The 24,035-nt window shown below is 51.9% G+C and overlaps 2 protein-coding genes and 1 non-coding gene across 4 annotated transcripts; all 3 read right to left on the reverse strand.

Annotated features, from left to right (window-relative positions):
• Positions 1-616: 616 nt before the first annotated feature.
• On the reverse strand, positions 617-15,021 carry Sv2a (synaptic vesicle glycoprotein 2A). 2 transcript variants are annotated; one of them, XM_075978095.1, is made up of 13 exons: positions 14,878-15,021; positions 10,557-11,519; positions 9,091-9,271; positions 8,441-8,592; positions 8,200-8,333; positions 6,976-7,065; positions 6,655-6,765; positions 6,407-6,495; positions 5,376-5,540; positions 5,071-5,204; positions 3,479-3,685; positions 2,796-2,955; positions 617-2,429 (listed from the first exon to the last, which is right to left on the reverse strand). In XM_075978095.1, exons 2-13 carry the CDS (start codon positions 11,176-11,178, stop codon positions 2,246-2,248), a joined length of 2,229 nt encoding a protein of 742 aa, XP_075834210.1. In that variant the 5' UTR covers positions 11,179-11,519; positions 14,878-15,021; the 3' UTR covers positions 617-2,245. The 2 variants fall into 2 exon arrangements, with proteins under 2 accessions (XP_075834210.1, XP_075834211.1); XM_075978096.1 differs by lacking the exon at positions 14,878-15,021 and adding an exon at positions 13,696-13,718.
• A 3,693-nt stretch (positions 15,022-18,714) lies between these two features.
• Sf3b4 (splicing factor 3b subunit 4) lies at positions 18,715-23,354 on the reverse strand. Its single transcript, XM_075978098.1, has 6 exons — positions 23,245-23,354; positions 22,757-22,885; positions 21,919-22,461; positions 21,556-21,762; positions 19,405-19,578; positions 18,715-19,122 (listed from the first exon to the last, which is right to left on the reverse strand). Exons 1-6 carry the CDS (start codon positions 23,276-23,278, stop codon positions 18,935-18,937), a joined length of 1,275 nt encoding a protein of 424 aa, XP_075834213.1. The 5' UTR covers positions 23,279-23,354; the 3' UTR covers positions 18,715-18,934.
• On the reverse strand, positions 19,763-19,889 carry LOC142855190 (small nucleolar RNA SNORA19). The gene has a single exon (XR_012911453.1). It is a non-coding gene; the product is annotated as a small nucleolar RNA SNORA19 (small nucleolar RNA).
• Positions 23,355-24,035: the final 681 nt, after the last annotated feature.

The raw sequence follows: 24,035 nt of genomic DNA on the forward strand, positions 1-24,035 counted from the left end.
AGCACCCACAACCCACCTAACAACTGCAATCGCAGGGTATCTAATGCCCCCTTCTGGCCTTGATGGGTACCAGGCACATGTGCATATACATATGTGCAAGCAAAATACTTGAGCACATAGATGTATGTTTGTGTTACTATTTGCAAGAATGACAAGGGCTCTTAACCCATAGAGTCGCCTTTTTTTAAAAAAAAAAAAAAAGAACAGCTTAGGGATCTTTATTATTTATTTATTATGTATACAATATTCTGTCTGTGTGTATGCCTGAAGGCCAGAAGAGGGCTCCAGATCTCATTACAGATGGTTGTGAGCCACCATGTGGTTGCTGGGAATTGAACTCAGGACCTTTGGAAGAGCAGGCAATGAATGCTCTTAACCGCTGAGCCATCTCTCCAGCCCTAAACTCACCTTTCCAGCCGCCATAAATAAATGTTTTTTTAAACAAACAAAATGTAGATTTGAGGTACCCTATTCCACAAGTCATGACTAATGATAGAGGGGTTTGTTTATTTTGGCTTTGGAGAAGGAATAGTTTCACCAACACTATTGTACCTTCCCCAGACTGTCCGGGAGCAGTCAAACGTGAGCGGAGAGGCCAAGGAGCTGACAGAGCCACTTTGAGTTTTAAGGATTTGTACCCTTTATTTTTCAGCAGTATTTTTCATTTCGTTTTTCACATCAATGAATCAGGTTTAGGGTTCCCCAGGAGACGAGAAAGTGGATGTGTCTCCCCTGGGGCTGTACGGGAGAGGGCTACGTCCAGCAACGGAATGGTGAGAGAAGGGGCACACGTACACTGGGCACTGGAGGAAGAAGGCAGTCCTCTGAGCAGACACCAGAGTTAAACAGTCACCCACCTGGTTCAGTGTTACAAAATCAGGGTATGGCCTTGGGGGCGAGGGCACCAGACGAAGCGTGAGGAGGGCAAGTTTGGATTTTCTTTGTTGTGGTTATTTTAACTTCCTGTTAGCTTTTTAACATTGTACAAACAGCTAAAAACTCGAACACGGCACAGCTACAGAGGGGGCGTGGCTACAGAGGGGGCGTGGGAGAGGGGGGTACCAAAGAAAGCAGCCACACGGGGTAGGGAGGAATGGAGAGGCAGCTCTACCTACGGAGGCTGTTCTGTGGAAGGGCGAGATGGGGAAACTGAGGCTTCTGGTCCCTGCATTAGGGGTCCCGCACTGCCCAACCTCTTTAAGAAGGGTCGAGGGGAGGACCCCTGTTTCCTGCCCCTGCCCCAACTCCTTGTGCTTTTGGATCTGCTGGTTTGACCTTATGCCTGGTTATTTTCCCTTTCTTTCCTCTGGTCCCCAGCCTAGGAGGACAGGTCAGGTGGGAGGGCTGTGGCTAGCGGCTGGAACCTCTCTAGAGAAGGAAGGAGAGTGAGGCCTTATCAGATGCCCCCAGGTCTCCCTAGATGGCAGGACTCTCATTCCAGCCTGGCTAGTGCTTCTCCCTCTTCCCCACCCCCCAGCTCCAACACAGAAGACTCTGGGAGGTAATAGAGAAGAACAGTGTTGTGTGTGTGTGTGTGTTCACTGACACTATCACCCTTGGCTTATATGTGAACAGTATAGTGGTACCCCTGCCCCATGGCACACACACACATTCACACACACATACACACACACACACATATATGCACACATACAGAGTCCTGCTAAGCTGCCTCAGAACTTATATATAAATAAGAATCAGAAAACTAATTCCGTAAAATCCAGGCTTCACATTTGTAGCCTGAATTGAGGTGAGAATGGAGGCCAGAGGGCTGAGGTTTATTGCTACACCCCAGCGTCCTTGGGAGGTTAGACGGCACCCAAGGCCCTCCCCACTCAAGGAGTTCTTTTGGTCCAAGCCTCAGCCCCCAACATAACTCCATACCTGTGGTTCACCAGGGCCTAGGCAGAGGGGATGAAGGGGAAGGCAGAAGTTCTGGAACCCCTGGAGCAGGGAAACAAGGGCTCCCCACTAACACTGGGGGAGAGAAGGATGCAACCCAACCTTCTCCGGTGCAAAGTCAAGGGTGGCAGCAGGTGTGAGGGGTGCCTCCTCCCAAAAGTGGGATGAAGGGACCTTCCCTGTAGTCCCTGCCCATCAGGGTCACACACATGCACACTGGCACACACAGCTAAGACACCAAACACAGGGGAGTGAGGACCAGGACGGCAGGGCAGGGAAGGGATCAAAGGAATTATTGGTCTCACAGTGTGCCTGCCGTCCCTAAAGTCCTGAGCCCCTCTCCTCACTGCAGTACCTGCCCCCGGGTCTCCGGCAGCTTCAGGGCCAGAGAGCTACCAAGGGCAAGAGCAGCGGAGGCAAAGAGGATAGGAGCAGCCTTGGTGATTCCCACAAAGGATGTGAAGATGCTGATCCCCAGAACTGCTGCCAGCTTGCACAGGGCATTGAGGAAGCCAAAGGCGGTGGTCCTGCTCAGGAGGCCCCCGGTGCCGAGTCACATGGCCGTCAGGGCCCAGAAGAAGGAAGACAGGCAGGTGGAAGCGTGAAGCCAGGAAAGAAGGCCAACAGCGTTCAGGAGAGGGGAGAAAGGATGGAGGAATGAGGGGAGAAGGTGGGAAGGCAGACAAACCGGGAGACAGAGAAGGAGACAGAAGCATGATGTTAGTAGTTAGGAGTACAAGGAATGAACAGAGAAGCTCCCAACTGTTAGGGGAAAGCTCAGCAGGGATGTGTGTCCTGTCCCTAATGATATTCTTCCCATTCAGTCCCCCACTTCACCCTACTTCCCCCATCCTGCAGCTCCTAAGCCCCCTCCCCTACCCCCAGCACACTACCTCTTGTCCGAAGGGTAGAGTTCAACAGTCAGCACGTCCAGCGCATTCCAGGATGCAATGCTGACCCCCCCAAAAAGGCAGAGCAGAGCGATCATGGCTGACTCGCTGTTCCCAAAAGATAGGAAGAAGCAGGAAACACAGGACATCACACTGGAACCGGCTGGAACCAGAAGGGAGGCAATGAGACCCAGCCGTGGTCCAGCTTACCATCAGCTTGCTTTGCGACACCTCCAGGGAACTGTTTCCAGGGTAGACATCAACCCCTGTGTTACTACCGGTAACAGTGACAGCCATTTATTCAATACCAATTTAGAGACAAGTAACTGGAGGACTCAGATGTACCTACCTGAGACAACAGCCCTCTGAGAGAGGTTTTCCTTTCCTACATTGCTGGTGCAAGCTCACCCAGGGTGGTGCAAGCCTGCCCAAGGTAAGTGGCAGAGCTGAATCTCCAATCTATAACCTCAAAATCTGTACCCTACTTCCCTGACATTCTCTTTAACCCCCTAGAGTAACTTCTAGGCAAGATCCACCCCCCACTTTGCAGCACCCCTAAACAAAACATGAGAGGGGGAAGCTCTCTGGCCAATCTCTTCTGCAGCAGGAGGTGAGAAGCCTACTGAGAGCCCGCCCCAGCCCCAGCGGCCTCCATGCTGATCAGCACCCAGCCCTCATCGCCTTACCAAGCATTCTGAGCCTGCCAATCTTGTCCATGAGTAGGGCAGACACGATATTGCCAGGAAGCACAGCCAACGTCCCCAAGAAGCTGACAAAGTACACCATGTAGGCACCTTCACCCGTTCCTGTCACATCGAGTGGGCAACCTTCCTTATTGTGCAGGAATGTGCTGTTCACCAGACGACTGTTCACGAACTTGTACTTAAACAGGTCTAGGAGGTCAAGACACAGCAGATGGTGAGGTGGAAGCAGCTCCCACTGATGGCTTAGGGATCTGCTGCATTTGTGGAAGTTAGAAGTCAGGGGCTCTCAGCATTATCCCTGGCACCCATTGCAAAGCATCAAATAAGATCACCATGGAAACTAGCAATTTTTCAGCAGACCGTACTCAAGAAGCATGGCATGTCTGAGGCTTTGCTAGTCTTTGTTTCTTGTTTGTCCCTTTTGTCTACCTGAGCTGGCTACAAACAGGAGCCCTGCTGCTGGCCTAGGAACTGCTTCAAAAGAAAACATTAGACATGAATTTTAAAGTCCTACCCTCTCTCTCTTTCTCTTTCTCTGAAAGGTGGGGAACACTTGCACAGTACTCTATTTTGAGGTGAGATGCTTCAATCTCACAGAGCTACCACACAAAACAGCCATCTAGCTAAGACCATTGTTTAAAAAGTAGATTCGGAGGGTTTTTTTTTCTTACATATGTTTAAACGATTTATCTTAGTTGTGTGTGTGTGTGTGTGTGTGTACCATGAGCTCTCAGAGGCAAGAAGACAATGTGACCATCCTCTAGAACAAGAGTTACAGGCACGTGTGAGCTGCGTGATGTGGGTTCTAGGAACCAAACTTGGATCCTCCACCAGACCAAGTGCTCTTAACTGCTAAGCCATCTCTCCAGCACGCTTAAAGATTTGGTTTTGAAACAGGTCTCATGTAACCTGGCCTGGTCTTAAAATCACTATTTAGTACACTTGCACTCCTGATCCTCCTGCCTCCACCCCCAGCGTGCACCCCCATCCTCAGCTTAGCTGTTTTGTTTGTTTCTCTCTAGGGACTGGAACCAGAGAGCACCACAGGAGCTGGGCAAGTGCTCCACCCACCACTCAGCCACATTCTCGGCCCTTTTATCTGTTTTCATTCTGAGACAGGATCTTATAAAGGTGTGGGCTGGCCTTAAACTCTGTGTCGCCCAGGCAACTTTCAATCATCCTGCCTCGGCCTTCTACAGAGGGGGATTACAGGCCTGTGCTGCTAGCTGGGCTAAGAAAGAGATGGATGCCATGATCCCCAGTCTCTTCCTTACTGAAAATCCCTTTTCATTGTCTTCCCTTTTCCCAATAACCCCCTTCAAACTCCCATTAACAATATCTCACTGAACTTTTATAATCACGGCTAAAGGTAAAGAAATGTGACATTTTCCTCAGGTAATCGATCAAAATACCCAATGTTCATTATATGTCCCAAATCACTGATGGTGCCAGTAAGCGACTCCAAGGCTCCAGGGGACTTCCAACCTGACAACTGTAAGCTACAGGTTAAGGGAGCCTCCTTCTCCCTTCATCCAGGTCCCAGTCCTTGGGCTGACACCCGCTGGCCACCTTACCAGTGTTATAGAACACGGTGTTGATGAACGTGCAGTTGCGGAAGAACGTGTTGCTGGACGTGACGTCTTCGAAGTAACACTCCTCAAATAGGGAATCCTCAAAGGACACTGACTTCAGACGCAGCCCGATGAACCTGCGGGACCAATATGATGAGATCCGCCCTTTCATCCTCAGCCCTTCACTGACTTTACTCCTCCACAGAGATCATCAGCACTGAGAACACACAGGCTTTGCCTGGCTCAGACTCATCACAGTGACAGAAGTAACAGGGACAGGGAAAAGAGGCGTTGGAAACCCCGCGTACTTGTCATTGAAGTACTGCCCCCCTCGGTGGATCTGGTTCTCCAGTGTGAAGTTAAATGTCACGTGCTCGACGCGCTCCCCTGGAAACACTTTGGTTCGAGCCGCATAGTCCACAGCCTGGAGATGGCGGATCATGTCAGGGAACCAGACAGTCAGACCGTAGTAGCTGGGGAGTCAAAGGCGTGGAGTCAGACAGGACAGATAAGAGCCCTATCAGAGGGAGGGATGGACACTTCACCTGTGTGCTTACCCCCTCCTCACCCCCACACACCCCTGTGGACTGTGGTTCTGGAGTCAGACAGGACAGATAAGAGCCCTATCAGAGGGAGGGATGGACACTTCACCTGTGTGCTTACCCCCAGCCTCACCCCCACACACCCCTTCCAGGACTGTGGTACTGGAGTCAGACAGGACAGATAAGAGCCCTATCAGAGGGAGGGATGGACACTTCACCTGTGTGCTTACCCCCTCCTCACCCCCACACACCCCTGTGGACTGTGGTTCTGGAGTCAGACAGGACAGATAAGAGCCCTATCAGAGGGAGGGATGGACACTTCACCTGTGTGCTTACCCCCAGCCTCACCCCCACACACCCCTTCCAGGACTGTGGTTCTGGGGGCTTTAAGGTCTGCTTCCCAGGTATTCCCTCTTCCTCTGCCACCTCTCCAGCCCCTCAGCTTGTCTTATTCCCAGTCTCTCTGAGGGTTTAGATCCCCAGCCACCCAGTCCCATGCGTCTCCACAATGCAATGCCCCACCTCACTGTGCCCAGCACCACCGCACAGACTCAAGAGCTAGCTTTATCTAGAACATAAACTATAAGGACTGGAGTGGCGCATCGACTCATCCTACTGCACTGCCCGCACGGGATAAAAATGGATACCCGCCAGCTTGAATTACAAGCTTGATGAATTCGTTAAGTGGGGAACCTGGATAAGGCATGGCGAGGATGCAGACAGACAGCATCTTCCCCTCATTATCTGCCCTTCATTTCCAGTCTCCTGGCTCTCTGGTCCACACACAGCCCTCTCACCTGAAGGACATGGTGAACCACACACCCATCATCATCAGCGTGATCCGCCGGTACTCCGGACTGAAGCAGGAGAGGAAGTTTCCCCACACCTACAAGGGACACAGGGAGCGCCGAGGGTGACCACACTGCCATCTCGTCTAACAGACCCCCATTTTTCGTCAGCTCACTTTCACCATCGCACGGCCAAGTCCTCCGCCCTCCATTTCTCCCTCTCCCTTATCTTCCTCCACCATTCAATCCGCCATTACCTGACCCCCCAGGCTCAAAGCCCGGACTCCCCAGCGCTGGTACCAGGTCCCTGTGTCAGACTGAATCTCAATCAATTCGTCCTCCTGATGAATCGTTTTAATGTGGGTGACCTGGGTCAAGAAAAGGGGTGAGTTGTCATACACTGTTTCCCACCCCACTCCGCGGGTCTCTCGCAGAAGCAAAGTGAGAGGCAGGGAGTGACATAATGCCCACGGGTGGGGGTATCGCTGCACTACAGTGCGGGCTGAGGCTGAAAACGGGCATCCAGAAAGGGTCTGAGAGGGGGTTGTAGTCAGGACAGCGGGAAGAGCAGCACTTACTGAGAAGACCCGCTCGGGATGGCCCTTGGCTCGCATGTTGGTGTCGTGAACCTGCTTCAGTACCATCCAGGCCTCGTCATGCTTCCCATTCTAGAACCACAAGTGTGATTCCCAACATGCCCTTCAGGGCTCCCAGAACCCATTCTAGAACCACAAGTGTGATTCCCAACATGCCCTTCAGGGCTCCCAGAACCCATTCTAGAACCACAAGTGTGATTCCCAACATGCCCTTCAGGGCTCCCAGAACCCATTCTAGAACCACAAGTGTGATTCCCAACATGCCCTTCAGGGCTCCCAGAACCCATTCTAGAACCACAAGTGTGATTCCCAACATGCCCTTCAGGGCTCCCAGAACCCATTCTAGAACCACAAGTGTGATTCCCAACATGCCCTTCAGGGCTCCCAGAACCCATTCTAGAGCCACAAGTGTGATTCCCAACATGCCCTTCAGGGCTCCCAGAACCCATTCTAGAACCACAAGTGTGATTCCCAACATGCCCTTCAGGGCTCCCAGAACCCATTCTAGAACCACAAGTGTGATTCCCAACATGCCCTTCAGGGCTCCCAGAACCCATTCTAGAACCACAAGTGTGATTCCCAACATGCCCTTCAGGGCTCCCAGAACCCATTCTAGAACCACAAGTGTGATTCCCAACATGCCCTTCAGGGCTCCCAGATGCAGTGTTTCAGAGCCCATCCCTCCAGTCCGTCTTCTAGGATCCCAAGATGCAAAAAGACTCCCAGCTCCCCTGCAACCCTAACCTATGGGGATACACATCAGCCCGAGCTGGGGTACAGCAAGGTATGGTCAGACTCAGGCGAGAGTTGGGGTGGGGGTTTGCAAGGGAACAGATGCCAGCATAGGTCCTAGGTATTTCTTCATTAAAACAGAAAGGGAAAACCTACAACGTGGAAAATGATGGTTGAGTATATGGCCCGAGACGGAGCCACATCCCAACACATCCCAATCTGTGCTAGAGACAGGTGCAGTTGGGGGGGGGGGAGTGGATCCCATCCTGAGCCTGCAGAATCTTAAGCCACCCATAGATGGGCAGGTTTCCCGATCTCTCCAAACCCCTCTGGAGACTCAGTTTAAGTCAAAGGAAGCAAGATAAGGTCCCATAGAGTCATGGGCACACGAAGGAGGAAGCGGTCCCAGGAGTGAACCAACCCCACAGCTAGCATCTTTATCCCCTCCCCACCCCACCAAAGCAATCCATTCACCTCTAGGAAGAAGCGGGGACTCTCTGGCTGCGTAGTCAGAGCCCCGATGGCAAACACAGAGGGAAAGGCACAGACGAGGACGAAGACCCTCCAGCTATGGAACTGGTAAGCCGAGCCCATCTGGAAACTCCACCCTGGCAGACAGTCACAGAATCAGCAGAGAAGCGGGAAGCTGAGTGCTCCCATCATGGGGAGCACAGCAGAGGTGGGAGGATGGAGACTCTGGGGGACTCCTGCTTACCATAGTGGGGGATGATGGCCCAGGCCATTGCAGCCGCATACACTCCACCGATCATCCAGAACATACAGAGCCAGCTCAAATGTTCCCCACGTTTCTCCTGGGCCAGAAACTCCGAAAAATAGGAGAAGACAATGGGGATGGAACCGCCAATCCTGTACAGTTCAAAAATTAATAGAAATAATTAGAAAACAGCCATCATCCCAGCCCCCTATCCCAGCACTCTGGGCCCTCAGTCCCCATCCCCTCATCTCCACCTCAGACATTATGTCCTACAAACTCTTCTTGCCACCAGCCACCAAGTCACCATTCTTGGGATGGCAGGAAACAGGCAAGCAGGTCTCAGGGCAAGAAAAGAGCAAGCATTAAGCCTTGAAGGTGGCCAAGACTCGGGAGAGGGCAAAGCTGAGGCCCACTGGAACTCAGTGTAGAGTCTCAGAGACAGAGTTAGAGGTAAGTTGGAGGACTCAGGGATGGGCCAGGCATAGGATTCTGCATGTTACCAGACAGGCCTTGGGCAGACAGAGCTGGCCTGAAGATGGGGTGGGGAGTGGGAAAGGGGTTCATTTCCTCAATTCACACATATGCCTAACACCATACTAAGTGTATATATTACAGCAGCGTCTTTAAGGGTTTAGGATGCGGACACTCACCCAACCCCAGAAAGGAGGCGGCAGAAGAGGAAAGTGCCATAACCCTGGACGAAGGACGAGAAGAAGGCGAAGACACTGTTGACAGAGAGCGAGATGAGCAGACACTGCCTCCGACCCAGCCGGTCAGCCAGGCCGCCCCAGAGGAAGGCTCCCACCATCATGCCTAGGTACACGATGAGACCTGTGGAGAGGAAGAACCGGGAGGGACGTGAGTCCATATGCCTCAGCTCTCCCGTCAGCTGAGCACTGTAGGGGTTAAAACTCCTGGGGCAGAAACTCTGAAGAGCCTTCTAGAAGCTAAGTCTACTCAAAGATAGGGGTGTTGGGAGAGATGGGTGAACAAAGACGGATCGTCATTACCGCAGACCAGGGTTCAAAGGCAAAAAGGCAAATATTTAAGAAAAACCTTCCCTCACTTTCCTCCCCGTCCCCCTCCTAATCCCCTTCCTCTCTCTCCTCTATCACACAGAACACTCACCCCCCAGCTCACCTAGAAGTAAAATGGATCTGCCTAGATTCCTAGACGCGCCCCCATCCACTCTACCCTCCCAGTTTGTTTGATTTTTTTTAATTGTGGTTTTTTTTTGTTGGTTTGTTTTTTGTTTTTTTTAGATGGTGTCTCACTCTGTAGCCCTGGCTGTCCCAGAACTCACCATGTAGACCAGGCTACCTGGAACTCATAGATCTACAAGCCTCTGCCTCCTTGAGTGCAGGGACTAATGGGGTTCATATGCATCGCCCCTGGGGCCTCCCTTCCCCGCAATCCAGTTGTGATGCCCTCAAAGAAATTTCTTGTACCTTGGAAAAGGGGTTTCAATACAGTGTTTCTCCTTTATCCTTCTAGCCCCAATACTTGGGGTCCTAAGATTCCCCCGGTTTATTGTTTCTTTCCAAAAAACATTGGAATTTATTTTTTAAATCATCTCCAAATTTTGCATTTTATCAATGCCCAAACCAAGCCCCCAGAGAGAGTCCTGTTCATGGCAAAGCCAGCCCTCTATAATTTCTCAGAGAGCCGATGGGATTCCTCCTTCTAGATCCCTGTCAGGAAAGGCCGTCGGAGACATTCCTGTCCTTAGACACGCCTATGTCTGAGATGTCCCTTCCTGCACCACTCCAAACAGACCCTTCCCGTGGATATCAAAGCGTTTCAACGCTGTTGTTCTTGCTCTGCAGCAGGGAAAGCCAACTCAAGACCAGAGTAGAAGGCTTTGAAAATACACTGCACAGTAGCCCCGCCCACTATGGCCAGATCAGCAGTTAGGCAAACTACCACCCACTCAGACACTATTAGTGAAAGCCCCAACCCAGCTACAATCCCTCTCTTCCACACAACTTCATTTGCTCAACCTCCAGAAGAGGGGGTGGGGGTGCGGAGGGTCAGTGGGCCCTCTAGGTGTATCATGTCCAGCCTACTGGGAAGAACTGGGCAGTCCCCAGCTGCAGGGTGTGCACAGGGCTCTTACCTAGCATGCCTTTGTTGGAGTCAGACAGGCACATATCTTTCTCAGCACTGGGCAGCACGAAGCCCACCACAAAGACCTCGACGCCATCTGCCATCAGCGCCAGACCCAGCACGAAGTAGAGTGTCCACTGGAAGCGGCCATGGCCACACTCCCGGAGGATGGTTTCATACTGCTGAGCCAGTTCTTCCCGGTCTTTCCGCCGCTGGGCCTCCCCGCGACCCCCAGGAGGCCCCTCCCCATCACTCAAGCCCCCTCTCACTCCAGCCAAGGGTGCCCCGTCTGCCATCCGTTCGCCTTTGCCCCCAGATTCTGCCCTGGGAATGCCCTGATATTCCCCCTCGTAGATCTCATCATCCTCGTCGTGGCCCTCGGTGGCATCACTGGAAGCGCCGCCTTCCTCCTCATCCTGGGCCCCTTCTCCGCGGTAATAGCCATCAGCAGGGGCAGGGAAGTCATCGTCATCATCTTCCTCCTCGAATCGGGAGTAAGACCTTCGAGAATACTCATCCTGGACCCTGTCCAGGCCTTTCACCACCTTCTTGGTCGCGTGCTTCTTGACTTCTTTGGCGATGTCTTTGGCCCCACGGATGAACGCTGCCCGATCTCGGAAGCCTTCTTCCATGATGGGGCTTGGGCGCACCTCACTTGATCTACCTCCCTCGCGGCTTCTTTTACAGCCTTTTGCTTAACGACTTGAGGGGTCAAGAAGACCCTCTCCCCAGAAGAAATGTGATCTGGTATCTTTGGGCTCAGAACAAGAGGAAGTAGGGCCTGGCCAGCGACATCAAAGGTGCAGGAAGGGGAGAGTTTGGTTCTGCACCCAGTTCAATAGGGGGAGTAGGGGAGGGACGGGGAAGCAGGGGGGTGGGATGGGAAGGGGGAGCCGGGTTGGAGAGGCTAAACTGAGGAGCCAAGATATCTCAGGGAGGGCTGCCTACTTCTCCTCCAGGAGCCTCTGGAGACCTAGAAAAAAGAGAGGAAAAGGAAGTTCACTAGGCTAGTGAAGGAAGGCCAATATGGAACCCCTCTCAACCCAGAAACTGACGTAGACCATGAGGAACAGGAAATGCCTCTACCTCTGGCCACCAGCCATCAAAGAGATGATTGGATGAGCTGACTGTGGGCCACCTAGCAGACAAGCCCCTTGACTTTGACCTTGAAGGGTAGCTCTACAGGATTGCCTGGAATCAGCCTTTGCCTAACCTCTGCCCACACTCAGTTCAGACCCTCTGCAAAGAAAACTCAGGAGAAACTAGAATTCCCTGCTCTGGTCTGATGAGAGGTTCCCTTTGAGACAGAGCTTAGGATGAAGGGCGGACGGACAAGCCCTCCTCCCAGGTTGCTCACGCCACTGGTGGCTCTGAAGGTGGGTCCTCCACAGTTCTTCCCTGGAGGTCTCCTCAGGAGGGGTTTCTCCCAACTTAGCCTAGTAGTAAAGCTCAGCCTCCAGAGTAGGAGAGACTTGGGTTTGGCACGGATTACGAGTACGACTTGTCTCCCAGCACCCAAGCCCGGGCTCTCTCTTACTTAAATGGGGAAAGTAAGGGTTTAGCAGCTCAGTGCAGATGTGCTGACTTCAGGCCCTGGCAGAGGGAACATGTTAGCTCTAGTGTCGCCACCCAGGGGGACGCCCTGCAATCCTCAGCTGAGCCACCTCTGCATGTTCTGTAGGGTGAACGGCAGAAAGGGACATCATCAAGGAGAATGCTGGCGGGAGCCAAAGCACGTGGCATCTGAAGTCCCCAGCCCCCTACTCGCTCACTGCAGATGAGCAGGCGGGTTGCCCCAGTTCACCTGAACCTCAGTGTCCTTATATTTAACTTGCTGATAATTAACTTGGGAAAATCCATTTCTCAGAGTTGAAAAACTTAAACCTCACAGTATAGCCTATGAATATTAGCTTGCCGCCTTCCCTATTATAGTGAGAAGGCGCGAACAAAGCAGGGAGGTGCAGTCAGCAGAGGTCCATACTTGGCTGCTGATGCCCAGGAGCCTCCCCAGAACTCTGTGTTTAAACTAATTCCAGCAGCTGGAATGATTAGAGCCTCTGTAGACCAACAGGATAAGGATCCCAAAAGGGAGACTTGGAACCTGGATAGAAGGGACAAAAAGGGAAATCATGAGCTAAGAAGACACAGCTGCTTCCTTCAGAATGTCACATATAGGCCCCCTTTTGCCTGTGGGGTGGGAGGTCACAGTTCTAGTGAGTGTCTAAGGTCTATAGTGGTGCTGTGCTCCTCCAGGGTCTCCCTTCCTAATCCCCCTTAATTCCTCGGATCCTTCCTGAGTCGGTGACAGAAAGAGTCCACAAATACCGCATTGCGTAGGCAGCTGGTGGGAAATGAAGGGGGCCTAGGACTTCCCCTTAAAAAAAAGACGCCCCATAAAGGGAGGTAGAAGATAACCTCCTTCATGGCAACGGAGGACACAGGCCTAGACTCTGAGCAAGATCATTCCCCTAAAATAAGCCACTGCTCCCACCCAGCCGGAGCCTTGACTAATGTCTCTCTCTCTCTCTCTCTCTCTCTCTCTCTCTCTCTCTCTCTCTCTCTCTCTCTCTCTCACACACACACACACACACACACACACACACACACACACACACACGTGCGCGTGCTAGTGGAGAAAGGTAAGGAGTGCTATGTCATTCACAGATGAAGCACTGGCAAGGACAGATGTAAGCGGCTGTCCAACAGTGACCAGAGCAGTGACCCCTGTGTCACCTTTTCTTCACAGCTCAGGGACCAACCGTCCTCAGTGCAGGTAATTTCTACCCCTTGCTTTCTTTCCCAACCATGGTCTCTCCCCTCAAAGCCTGAAGGAAGCATTTGGACCCAGCAAGAGCTGTTCCCGCGCCTGTTGACACTGTTTGTCCCTCACAGGTGACTGTGGGGGTAGGGAAGGCTCCCACAACACTAGACAGAGGCTCAACAGCCAGCCCCCTCCCCACCCGGCCAGCAGACCCAGGAGAGAGGGAAAGAAGACAAATTCTTTGAGCTGGTGAGGAAGTGGTGCTATATTTAGCCTGCAGAGCAGCACGGAGTGGCTGAGCCTGAGGAAGAGAGACAGCACCGGGAGAGGTGGAGTTAAAGGCGACCAGACTGGGATTCACCGAGTCCTTTAGGCTGACTGGCTTCACCTGACCGGAAGAAACGGGTCCAGATTTTCTGCAGAGGGTGCAAAGGGCATATGGAAAGGACCTCAGAAGCAAACCATTCCTTTCAGGACAACTGTTCAGGTCCAGACCAGGCCCCTCATCAAAGCCCTTGATTTGGGGGCTAGCGAGGTCAGCCCATCCTATCCCGGGTCATTGGGAAGTGACAAGGTCGTCAGCAAGCAGTCATTTATCAAAAGGGTCTCGTGGCAAAGGACAAGGGACAGAGAAGGTGGGGGTTCCAGAGCACCCTTCCACATCCAGCTGGATAACTGACCCTCCTACCCCTCCGCAGGACCAGCAAGGCTGAGCCTCACCCCTACAATCTACCCCTGGGTTCGGGAGATGGGAGCATCCAGTGTCAGCTGAGAATGCTCACAGAGAGGACAGGGATGCAGAGAGAAGGTTCCCGGCATGCACAGGTTTAGAGGCTGCCTCTTCCAGGATTGCGGAGACCCCCCAACCTCACCTAGCCTCAGCTCCGGCACAAGGCACGAGGCCCTAGGGGTGACTCCATTGCTACCCCCATCCCTGGTCCTGCTGCTGGACAAGTGCCCACTGTCATTCTGCGGTCCTCTCCTGCCCCCCTCAGCAACTGCCTCCAGCCCCAAGCCCCCCACCTGGGTGCTTCCCATCACTGTCTCTCCAGTCTTGCCTCCCTTCCATCCTTCACCAACCCTGCCCCTCTGCCCCTAAGCCACCCCAGCCCAGGCAGGAGAGACGGCACCCATTCTCGGGCCCCAGCCAAGGTCATTTATCATGGGATTGGGGGGGCATACGTCAAGGTGAGGAGGGGACTGGAGTCTGAGGGAACCCCAGCTTATCTAACAACCCCTCACCAGGTTTATCTCCAAAGAGTGTACCGGGGACTTAGGCTAAGGTAGGAAAAAAAATCCTCAAAAATATGTGTGCATGTATGTATGTGTGTATATACATACATTTACATATATGTGTATATGCACATATATATTTATTTATTTAAGTATATTCTCAAAGCAACTGAAATAAATGACCCAGTCCCCAAACCGATACCACCACCACCCTCACCCCTACAGCAGGGACAGTCACCCTCCTCATAAGCAAAGCATCAGAAATAAAATGGCTGCAAGGCTAGGCAAGGATGCTTCTGCCTTGGGCGGGGTGGAGGTGAGAGGAGAGGGGTCTCACCTGAGCTGGGTTCCCGGGGTCAGGGAGTCCCCGGGTGAGGGAGGGGTCCAGCCGCAGGGCTGAGGCAGCAGCAGCGACTGCTCCTCTACCAGGGGAAGCAGCACTGCAGACCTGCCCCCCGCACGCGCTCCGGCCCCGCCTCCTGCCCCCCTCCCCCGCTCCAGTGAGCAACGGGAGAGACCATTGTTGGGGGGGGGTGGCGAAAGAAAAGAGGATGGGGAGGGGACTTAGGACACAGAAAAAAAAAGATGATGAAGGCACTGGAGGGGATTGTCAGGGCGACAGCGGGAAATGACAGTCTTTCTCAGTCCCTTCCTCCTAGCACGAGATGAACTAAGGGAAGACGCTAAGAGTGGTTAGCAGAGCAAATGGGGAGACAGAAAGGCGGTGATGAATGAAGCAGCCCTTTCCTTAGCACCCCAAGCCAGGATGACAGAGCCCAAGACTCCCAGCCCCAGACGCTCTTGCTTTCCTTTTCTGCTGCTCTCTGGAATTAAGAACCCACCCAAGGCCACACAGCTTAGAGCCCAGGTTCACCTGACTACCGGAAAGCAGAGATAACAAGGTGTGGTTTCAGTACCCATGAGCCAGAGTCGGTGACTCCTGGGTCCCTGTCATCTGTCTCCTCCAAAACCAGTCCAGACTGTTTACCACAAGGCGGACCTCCTCCCTTCCTTCTCCACTCGGTTGCTGGGAGCAGAAGCCAGTGCTGGAGAAGGGATTTGTTTGTTTGCAAGTCTGACTAGCTGGACATTTTCCATTATTTCCACTCTCTCCAGTGACTTAAAAAAAATTTAAAAAAAAAAACCTCTTCCAGAGGAGGGCGTGAACTGGCTTGGGCTCTTCTTGTGTCTCTCCCCATGTCATTGTCAGATGACCTGGACCCTGACAAATCCAAGAGCCATCACTTGGTGGCACACATCACTTGGTGTGGCTTTGCTCCAGAAGTCAGGTGTTTTGGAGGTCCACACCCTGAACCAGTCTACTCCAGCAAGCCCATGGGACTGTCTGCACAGAGCACAATCCAAAATCTGGCTCAGATGTCCTCTTCTGACACTCTGTTGGCTTTTAGCCAAGCCCCCTGCCTCCGTGAACCTCAAGTTTCTTGTTTAGAAAGTGGAGTGTTTTGGACTGGGTACTACATCAAGTCGTTTTTAGATGCAATACTGTATGAGTCTGCTTGGTTAAATGTGGGTTCAGAATGTTGAGCTCTATTAAATACCAAAGGCCAGAGGTCTGTGTACTGAGAGATTTCCAGATCTGCTTGGACGTGTTAAATTTACTAGGCGAGGAACGGGGACCTAAGTTTCACAGTTTAGTGAAAGTCACAATAGACACCAGTTTACCCTAAAAGCTTACTCTTACCCAGCTTGAAAATGCTTGTGTCCTGTGCATCTCCCCCAAAAGCCAAATCACAACCATGTCACTGCATAGTTGTACAGTGGCAATACTGAACAAGAGGGTTTGTATCTTTAATGGCATCTGGCCATGCCCTGTAGGATGCCAATGAATCCAACAACACCTGGCACCAGTCCTCTGCCCCACCTCTCGGGAAGCCTTGCCAATGCTCTAGAAGTACTCTAAATCTGCTGGCTGGAGGACTCCTTCCAGGATGGCACAGGCAACAGCGCCGCCCACGTGGGCCTCAGGAACTCGCCCTCTCCTGGACTTTCATTGATGAAACTTTTTAAGGTCAATACATCTTTTAATTTAAATACATTATTTCCCATCCTCGGTTATAGCCAACGCTGGCCGGCAGGAAGCTGCTTCTCTTTCAAGCAATTCTGCACACTCTGCATGACATGTTAGCCTCCTAGAAGAAATACTGTACTCGCCAGCCAAGAGTGCTACAAGCCTGTAGTCCTTGCTAGTCAGGGAGCTGAGGCAGGAGGATCACAAGTCACATGCCTGCCTGGGCTACAGAATGAGTTTAAGGGCACCTTAGTGAGACCCTGTATCAAAATAAAAATGGTGAAAAGGGCCCGGGATACAACTCGGGGGCATTCGATCCCCAGTACTACAAGCAAATGAAACAGGGAAATGAAGTTTCTCTTTAGATTCCAAGGGAAGACTTCAATCACGCACTTCACCGCCTACACTTCCCGAGTTCCCTGAACTGAATTCATCAACTCCAGCTTCTTCAGTTGGGTACCAGGCCCTTCCAGCTCCTTCTCACTCATTCTCTTGCTACTGTGTCTGCGTAGGTGATCCCACATTTACATCTCCAACCCAGGTCTGTCTCCAGCGCCGAGTCAACACGACCACCTTTGATGTCTGATAAACAGTCACCGGGGCAGCTGGAATTCCTGAGCCTAGAGCCCACAGCAGCAGTAGCTTCCTCCCTTTTACCCAATGCTGTTCTGAAGGGCTCTGTGGTCACCAAGTGAAAAGAGCTGAGAAGCACTAATGCCTCCACGAGTCTCCACACCCAACAGCCCAGCTCTAGTGCAGTATCCACCCCTCTGCATGGCAATCCCACCTTTCAAGTTACCGTTCAGCCAGGAGCTGTGGAAACCCCATAATGCCAGCATCCTACTGGTAAAGGCAGAAAGACAAGGCAGGTTGAGGCTAGGCTAGGCTAGGGATAAACCATTTTTTTTTTATTGAGACAAACAAGTCCTATATGACCCTGGCTGTCCTAGAACTCATGGTATAGAACAGGCTGGCTTTGAATTTACAGAGATCCACCTGCCTCTACCTCCTGAGTGCTGGGATTAAAGGCACGTGCCACCATGCCTGGCTAGTAAGACCATCTTTGACAAAAAAAAAAAAGACTATACTCAGACGTCAGTATTTTTCTAAGAAAGTCTTCCTGAACTTCCAGACTAAGCTAGGCATCTTTTGTCCTATCCCAAAGCGTGTTTCGGTACTGTGCTGTGCCAGTTCTGACAGCAGTGACCTGTTGAGCTTGCATCCTCGCCACTAGCAGAGGCTCTGGAGGAACCGTGGAAATGTTATATTGTCCTTACTCATTTTGTCTAGCAATTAAGACGTTTATATCGCTCCAAATGAAAAGCCATGTTAACGGTACACTCGGTAAACAAAGCTTCAGCTAAGCATGGTAGCGTACGCCTTTAATCCCAGAGAGGCAAGAGTTCTGTGAGTTGCTGACAAGCCTGGTCTACATATCTACATGAGTTCCAGGACAGTCAGGGCTACAAAGACCATCTCCATATTAAAGAAAGGAAAGAAGTTTCCTCCATATTCCCTACCTTCCCAGTGATAATTTCCATTGGTTATCTATTTTTCCAATAAAAGCAAACACACACATACGTGCTACCCCTTAGATAAGGTAGCAGCACATCATATATAGGCAAATTGTATTAATACATAATACACAGCATGTGTAATTTCATTTACTATAACTTACACTCCACCACTCAGTCACAGCACTCTATTGTGTGGCTTTTCCGTGCCCAGTCCCTTACTGACTTTCCAACTCAACTCCATATAGCCTTACAATGGATACTTTTCTGCATGTTACTTTCTTTTTCCCTCAGTTTTTTGAGACAGAGTTTCTCTTAGCTTTGGAGCACATCCTGGAACTAGCTCTTGTAGACCAGGCTGGCCTCGAACTCACAGAGATCCGCCTGCCTCTGCCTTCTGAGTGCTGGGGTTAAAGGTGATATATCACCATGTTATTTCTGCGGCTAATGTCCCCATCATGAGCCAGAGGCTAAGGTCTACTCCAGAACAACTGCTCTGGTACAGGCGTCTGGTGGTTGAGCCACTGTAGTCTAGCAGCGGCACACGTGACCTCTACAAGGGGAACGCCCTCTTTCTATACCACTCCCCCACGGTACCCTGACCGCTCTTAAAAGTTACTTCACCAAAGAGTAAGAAGTATATTTTTATTTTCTCTATACATCTGTAAAACAATTAGGACCAACATTTTGAAACAGAAATGAAGAAAACCCCCCCTGTGGAAAAATGACACTGAAACAGGGACAGAGTTGCTGAGGGGCAGTGCACTAGCCCTGACAAGCTGTAGCAACTCTGATTGGTCCAAGAAATGGCGGTACTGGGAGGGTGTAAGAGGGAAACAAAGGATGGCAATTTACTGAGGAAGTGGGCCCCGAAGTGGACCACGAGGGGGAACTGGGGGCCGTGGAGTGGGTCTGGGTGGAGGGAGGGGCCCCCGCTGGTAGCCGTAGGGAGGGGGCCTTGGAGGACCAGTGTATCCATGAGGGGGCATCAATGGAGGAGGCCCGCGCATACCGTGCGGAGGCATGGGGCCTGGATGACCTGCAGAAAGAGAAAAGAAAAGTTAATAAAAATGAAAACAAGTAGCAGTTGATGCTGACGGAACACAAGAAATGCGAGAAGCCACAGAGGGCAGGGGACAGGGCAGTGACAAAATGCTGTAAGAGGACACGCAGAACTGCCAGCTCGGCCACACAGGCCCCATAACCCCAGCACCGAGGCAGGAGGAGGAGGAGCCAAGGCTACCCAGGGGGGTAGAGCCTGTCTCTCTCACACACAGAGAAATCTATGTGAGGATGGATAAAGGGGCTAGCACCCACTCACCCATGGGAGATCCAAAAGGAGGCCCTCGGGGGGGCATGCCCATGGGAGGAGGTCCAGGATGCGGCATTCCAGGAGGTGGCCGGGGTGGTGGTTGTCCTCCAGAGCCTGGAGGCCCAGCATGGGGGTGTCCTAGGCCATGGGGGCCATGGTGGGCCAGCTGCATCTGGGACATCCCTATGAAAATAGAACAAAGGAAAAGGAGACAAAAGGAACTAAGCGCAAAGAAAGAACAAAATGACAAGAGCGACACGGAGAATATTAAAACAGGGCTACCACTGTCCTTCACCTGTCAACAGTGAGACCCAACCAGTTCTGTAGGCTCTTCACTTTCCTTCTATGATTTTATTTTTATATCAAAACTTGTCTGAAGGTGACTGACAGCAGTGGTCAAAGTAGCCACGCTGCTAATTTACCTCCAAGTTTATTTAGCACATCAGAAATATCTTTTCTCTTGATGTGAAGAAAAAAGACAACGAAATGTGCACTCGTTTTTCTTCTATGATCAAGCACAGGCACGGTGACAGCACGTATACAACAGCAGAATGTTTGCTCTAAGACAGGACTTGGGACGGTGGCAGTCATACCCCAGGGCAAAGGCTTCATTCTACAAGGACTAGTTCCAGGACAGCCAGAGCTATACACAGAAAAACCCTGACTCAGGAAGCTCACACCTGCATTCTCCAGCATGTTGAAGGCTGAGGCAGGAGGATCAGTAGCAGATGAAGAACAACCTTAGCTACCTAGCAAAGTCGAGACCAGTTTGGGCAACATAAGACTCTGGCTCAAAAAACAATAAAAACTAAATTATAAAAAATAAAATAAATGCCAGTGGGTGGTGGTGCACGCCTTTAACCCCAGAACTTGAGAATAGAGGCAGGCGGATCTGGTCTACAGAGATAGTTCCAGGACACCAAGAAACCCTGTCTCGAAAAACCAAAAAAAATAAAATAAACTTTTTTCTTGCCATAGTAGTGCACAAGGGAGGCAGAAACAGGCAGATTTGTTGCGTTTAGGCTAGCCTGCTCTACAGTGTTCCAGGCCAGCCAGGAATATACTGTAAAGCCACCACCAGCACTGAAAAAAGGTTCCTTAAGAGGACAGCAGAGTGGACATCAACGGCTCCCGGCAGAAAGTCTGGCGTGCGCAAATCGCCAAACGGCAAACACGGAAATACTAATAACTAGGCCATCAGGAGAACCTGAGTACAGAGTGCTATGGCAATTTCATAAGTGACAGGAACAGAAGAATTTTAAGGACACGTCTATGAACATCCTAGAAAAATCACTCAGGAAAAAGTAGATCAAAGACAGAGAAAATTAGAGCCAAAGAGACAGGAGATCAGCAGTCATTACAGGTGCAGGAGAGCAGGGTGCCGGCTTGTGGCCAAGGGCGGGAACACACGTTAGATTCGCAAGTGGATGACAGAACAGACAAACTCCCAGAGCTGTGAACTTAGCGGCTACAAACAAGGGCTGTGGAAGAAGGCTCAGGAAGGAAAGAAAAGCAACCTGTGGGCTGAGGAGCAGCCTTGTCTAGCCTGTCATTAAGATCCATGGACCAGAGACCCAGAAGGAATCAGTACCTGCACATTTAGCACTACAGATAAACATAGAAAAGAGAACCAAACAGACAGAAGGGGGGGCGGGGGCTGGTCCAGGTTGCTAAGGCTGATAAGTCACATGGAGAATAAAGAAAAACAGAAAAACACAAGAATTTCAAACAGGAAGACATGGCTAGTCACATGCATAGCAGTGGTTGAGAAGCTGAAACGGCTGGTTGGTGGTGGCGCCATCTTTAATCCTAGCACTTGGGAGGCAGACAGGCAGATCTCTTAAGGCATGCCTGGTCTACAATGCAAGTTCCCAAAACGAAACAAAATCAAACAAAAAAAGGAAGCAGAAACATCACCTAGATTTGGCAACTGAGTTACTACCTGGGAATGGGAGGAGGCTAAGAGTTAAAACAACAGCAAGTACAGCCTAGTCTGCAGAAAATGAAAAGCTGGAGATGAAGTGGGAGCGTATAGAAGTATGGTTTTCTGACGGAAAGGGGGACCCTGGACTACTTCCTCCCAAGACAAAGAGCAGCGGCCGGGCAATGACCAAGGCAGTCTCACAAGCTCAGCTCCTCTTCCCAGCAAAGAGCACTCACCTGGATGGGGCATCCCACCTGGGGGGAACGGGTGAGGATGTGAATGTCCGTGACCAGGATGTCCAGCTCCTGGAGTTCCCGCTGCTGGGGGGCCATGTCCTCCAGCCCCAGGTGGCATCGGGGGCGGGGGCATGGCTGGGGGTATCCCGGGAGGCAGGGCTCCAGGAGGGGGCACCGGAGGTGGGAAGGAGCCAGGAGGAGGCATGCCTGTGTGAGAAGGGAGAGTTAGTGCTGGTGTCCAGCCTCCTGAAGACACCCAACAGCTTCGTCCCTTCCACCACCGCTCCCTGTTCTCACTGCCCACTGATTTAATGGCTCCCTCCTTCAGGGCCTCCCTGGTGTAGTTTGAACTAAAAGCTTTACCTGGTGGAGGAAGTCCAGAACCCAGGGATGAAACCACAGGGTTGGGGGCAGAAGGTGGAGGGGGTGCGTCGGCAAACAGCTGATGAGGGCGGTCAGCCTGGGACAGGGGGTTCTGGGCTGCCAGAAGTCGCTCAGCTGCTGAGCCATGGCGCTCGCCCTTCGAGTCCTTCTTGAAGGCGTAGGACACAGTGATAGGACGGTTACACAGGTACTGCCCATTCATGGCCTCGATTGCTGCGTCCGAAGCGTCAAATGAAGCGAAGTTAATGAAGGCATAGCCCTTGGAGTTGCCCGTGTCCGGGTCACGCATGATCTTGGGGGTTTGTAAGATAACCCCAAAGGCGCTGAAAGTATCATAGAGCAACTTCTCATCGATTTCGGGGTCCAGGTTCCCAATGAAAATGTTGGCCCCTACATCCAGGTTTTTGTTGTGAGCGGAAGCCTTGTTCACCCGGATCGGCTTCCCATAGAGCTTGATCATATTCATGATCTTAATGGCATAGTCGGCATCCTCCTCGCTCAAGAACTCAACGAAGCCATAGCCTGCGGAAATGGAGCAGAGAAGGGACTACTGACTACTCAGGTGAAGGGAAGCGAACATTAACTCACCAGCCTCCAAACAAGGACTAGGACGGAAGGGGAAATCTCGCTTTAGCTGAGAACAATTCCAGTAACTTCAAACTAAAGCAAAGAGAATACTCCAGAAACAAACTACGAACTGAAGCCTAAGGAAAAGAAATCTTTAGGATGATCCTTCCAAAACAGTTGGGACTACTAGGGTTGAGACTCTTCAGGGGCCGTTAACCCTACGTGGAGTTCCTTCTTGCCATCCACTCACCTTGGTGCTGGCCAGTGACTCTGTCCTTTGGCATGTGGGTGTTGACCACTGGCCCTGCCTGGAGAAAGAGTTCCCACAGCAGAGGTTCGCTTACTTTCTCGTCTAGACCGCCCACGTACACCGTGGCATCTAAAGCGAGGGAGCAGAAGGTAAAGGCAAGGTCAGGAGTTGTAGAAGGAAAACAAAAATGAAAAACGCTACCTAAAGCGCTGAAGCCTCCCTCTGCCTGCCTAGTCGAGAAAGTCCGCTGAAGTCTAATTCAGCGCTCTTTCCTGGTGGGCTTCCGTCTGTTTGGGGATGGCAGTGCCGAAGGGACTGGATCTAGAAGCATCACCCCTTACAGGCCTCGGCCTGCACCCGGCCTCCAGCATCCAGAGACTGGCCTCACACCGGGAGAATCTAGTCTCCCACCCTGGCAGACACGCTTCTGGCACTAATCCGCCCTCCGCCTCCCCTGCGCCCATGTTGGGCTCTTCTCTCTCAATTACCCTGATTCCGTTCGGAGATCGGTCCGGCAGCCATGGCGAAAAGGCTCCCGCCGTCTCTAAGCAGCAGCACCGCCCTCTGACCTCAGTTACTACTTCCACTTCCGGGCCAAGGCTCACATTGGGCGGGGCCGGCGGCAGGGGAGGAACCGGAAGCGATCGCGGCCATCTTAGGAGTCGGATTGTCTAGAAAGATGCTCCGGAGCTGTCACAACACCGGGGAGGAACAGACGCACTCAGCCCCTCTTGATGTAGTTCTCGACTGTCAGAGGATCACACTGCTCCCCAAGTGCAAACTCAAGTGCTAAGCCGAGCTTTATATGTTCCGTGACGCAGAGAAGTGTGCTGGGGGGGGGGACCACCGGGCGGGGGACGGGGGCTCCCCCAGGTCTGCCTTCGGAAGCAGCCTAGGACCTCAGTCCACGCTTCTCGTGCAGATCCGCCCTCAGCCCTGGCTTGAGCTCCAGGTAGATTGTTTTCCGCGCCTGAAGTGTCTGAGCTCCACTAATGTTTGGGAAATCAGAGACCCAAAGCCAGTATTGAAGCTTTCCACAACACACTCTGGTCTCAGCAGCTTCACGCTCTTGTCCCATCGCCTATATAAGAGACACAAAGAGAACCTTTCCCTGGGTGTGGTGGGCGTGATGGCACCTGTTAATCTCAGCACTCAGGCCGGTGGGTCTGGAGGCCAGCCTGGTCTACAGAGCTAGTCCCGGGACAGCTAGGGCTACACACACAAACCCTGTCTAGAAAAACAAAACAAAACAGAGGAGGTTTCAGGACAGCCAGGACTA

The sequence above is a fragment of the Microtus pennsylvanicus genome, chromosome 7 (assembly GCF_037038515.1).
Source record: "Microtus pennsylvanicus isolate mMicPen1 chromosome 7, mMicPen1.hap1, whole genome shotgun sequence".
Lineage (NCBI taxonomy): Eukaryota > Metazoa > Chordata > Mammalia > Rodentia > Cricetidae > Microtus > Microtus pennsylvanicus.

What these genes read in the sequence shown, in the direction of transcription:
- Sv2a (XM_075978095.1), bottom strand. Translation starts at nt 11,178, where the DNA reads ATGGAAGAAGGCTTCCGAGATCGGGCAGCGTTCATCCGTGGGGCCAAA. An exon ending in TGGTTCACCATGTCCTTCAG is followed by an intron (nt 5,541 to 6,406) that starts GTGAGAGGGCTG and finishes TTGACTCCCCAG; the next exon opens with CTACTACGGTCTGACTGTCT. An exon ending in GGGCAGTACTTCAATGACAA is followed by an intron (nt 5,205 to 5,375) that starts GTACGCGGGGTT and finishes TTGGTCCCGCAG; the next exon opens with GTTCATCGGGCTGCGTCTGA.
- Sf3b4 (XM_075978098.1), bottom strand. Translation starts at nt 23,278, where the DNA reads ATGGCTGCCGGACCGATCTCCGAACGGAATCAGG. An exon ending in AGTCACTGGCCAGCACCAAG is followed by an intron (nt 22,462 to 22,756) that starts GTGAGTGGATGG and finishes CCATTTCCGCAG; the next exon opens with GCTATGGCTTCGTTGAGTTC. An exon ending in TCCTTTTGGATCTCCCATGG is followed by an intron (nt 19,123 to 19,404) that starts GTGAGTGGGTGC and finishes CTCTTTCTGCAG; the next exon opens with GTCATCCAGGCCCCATGCCT.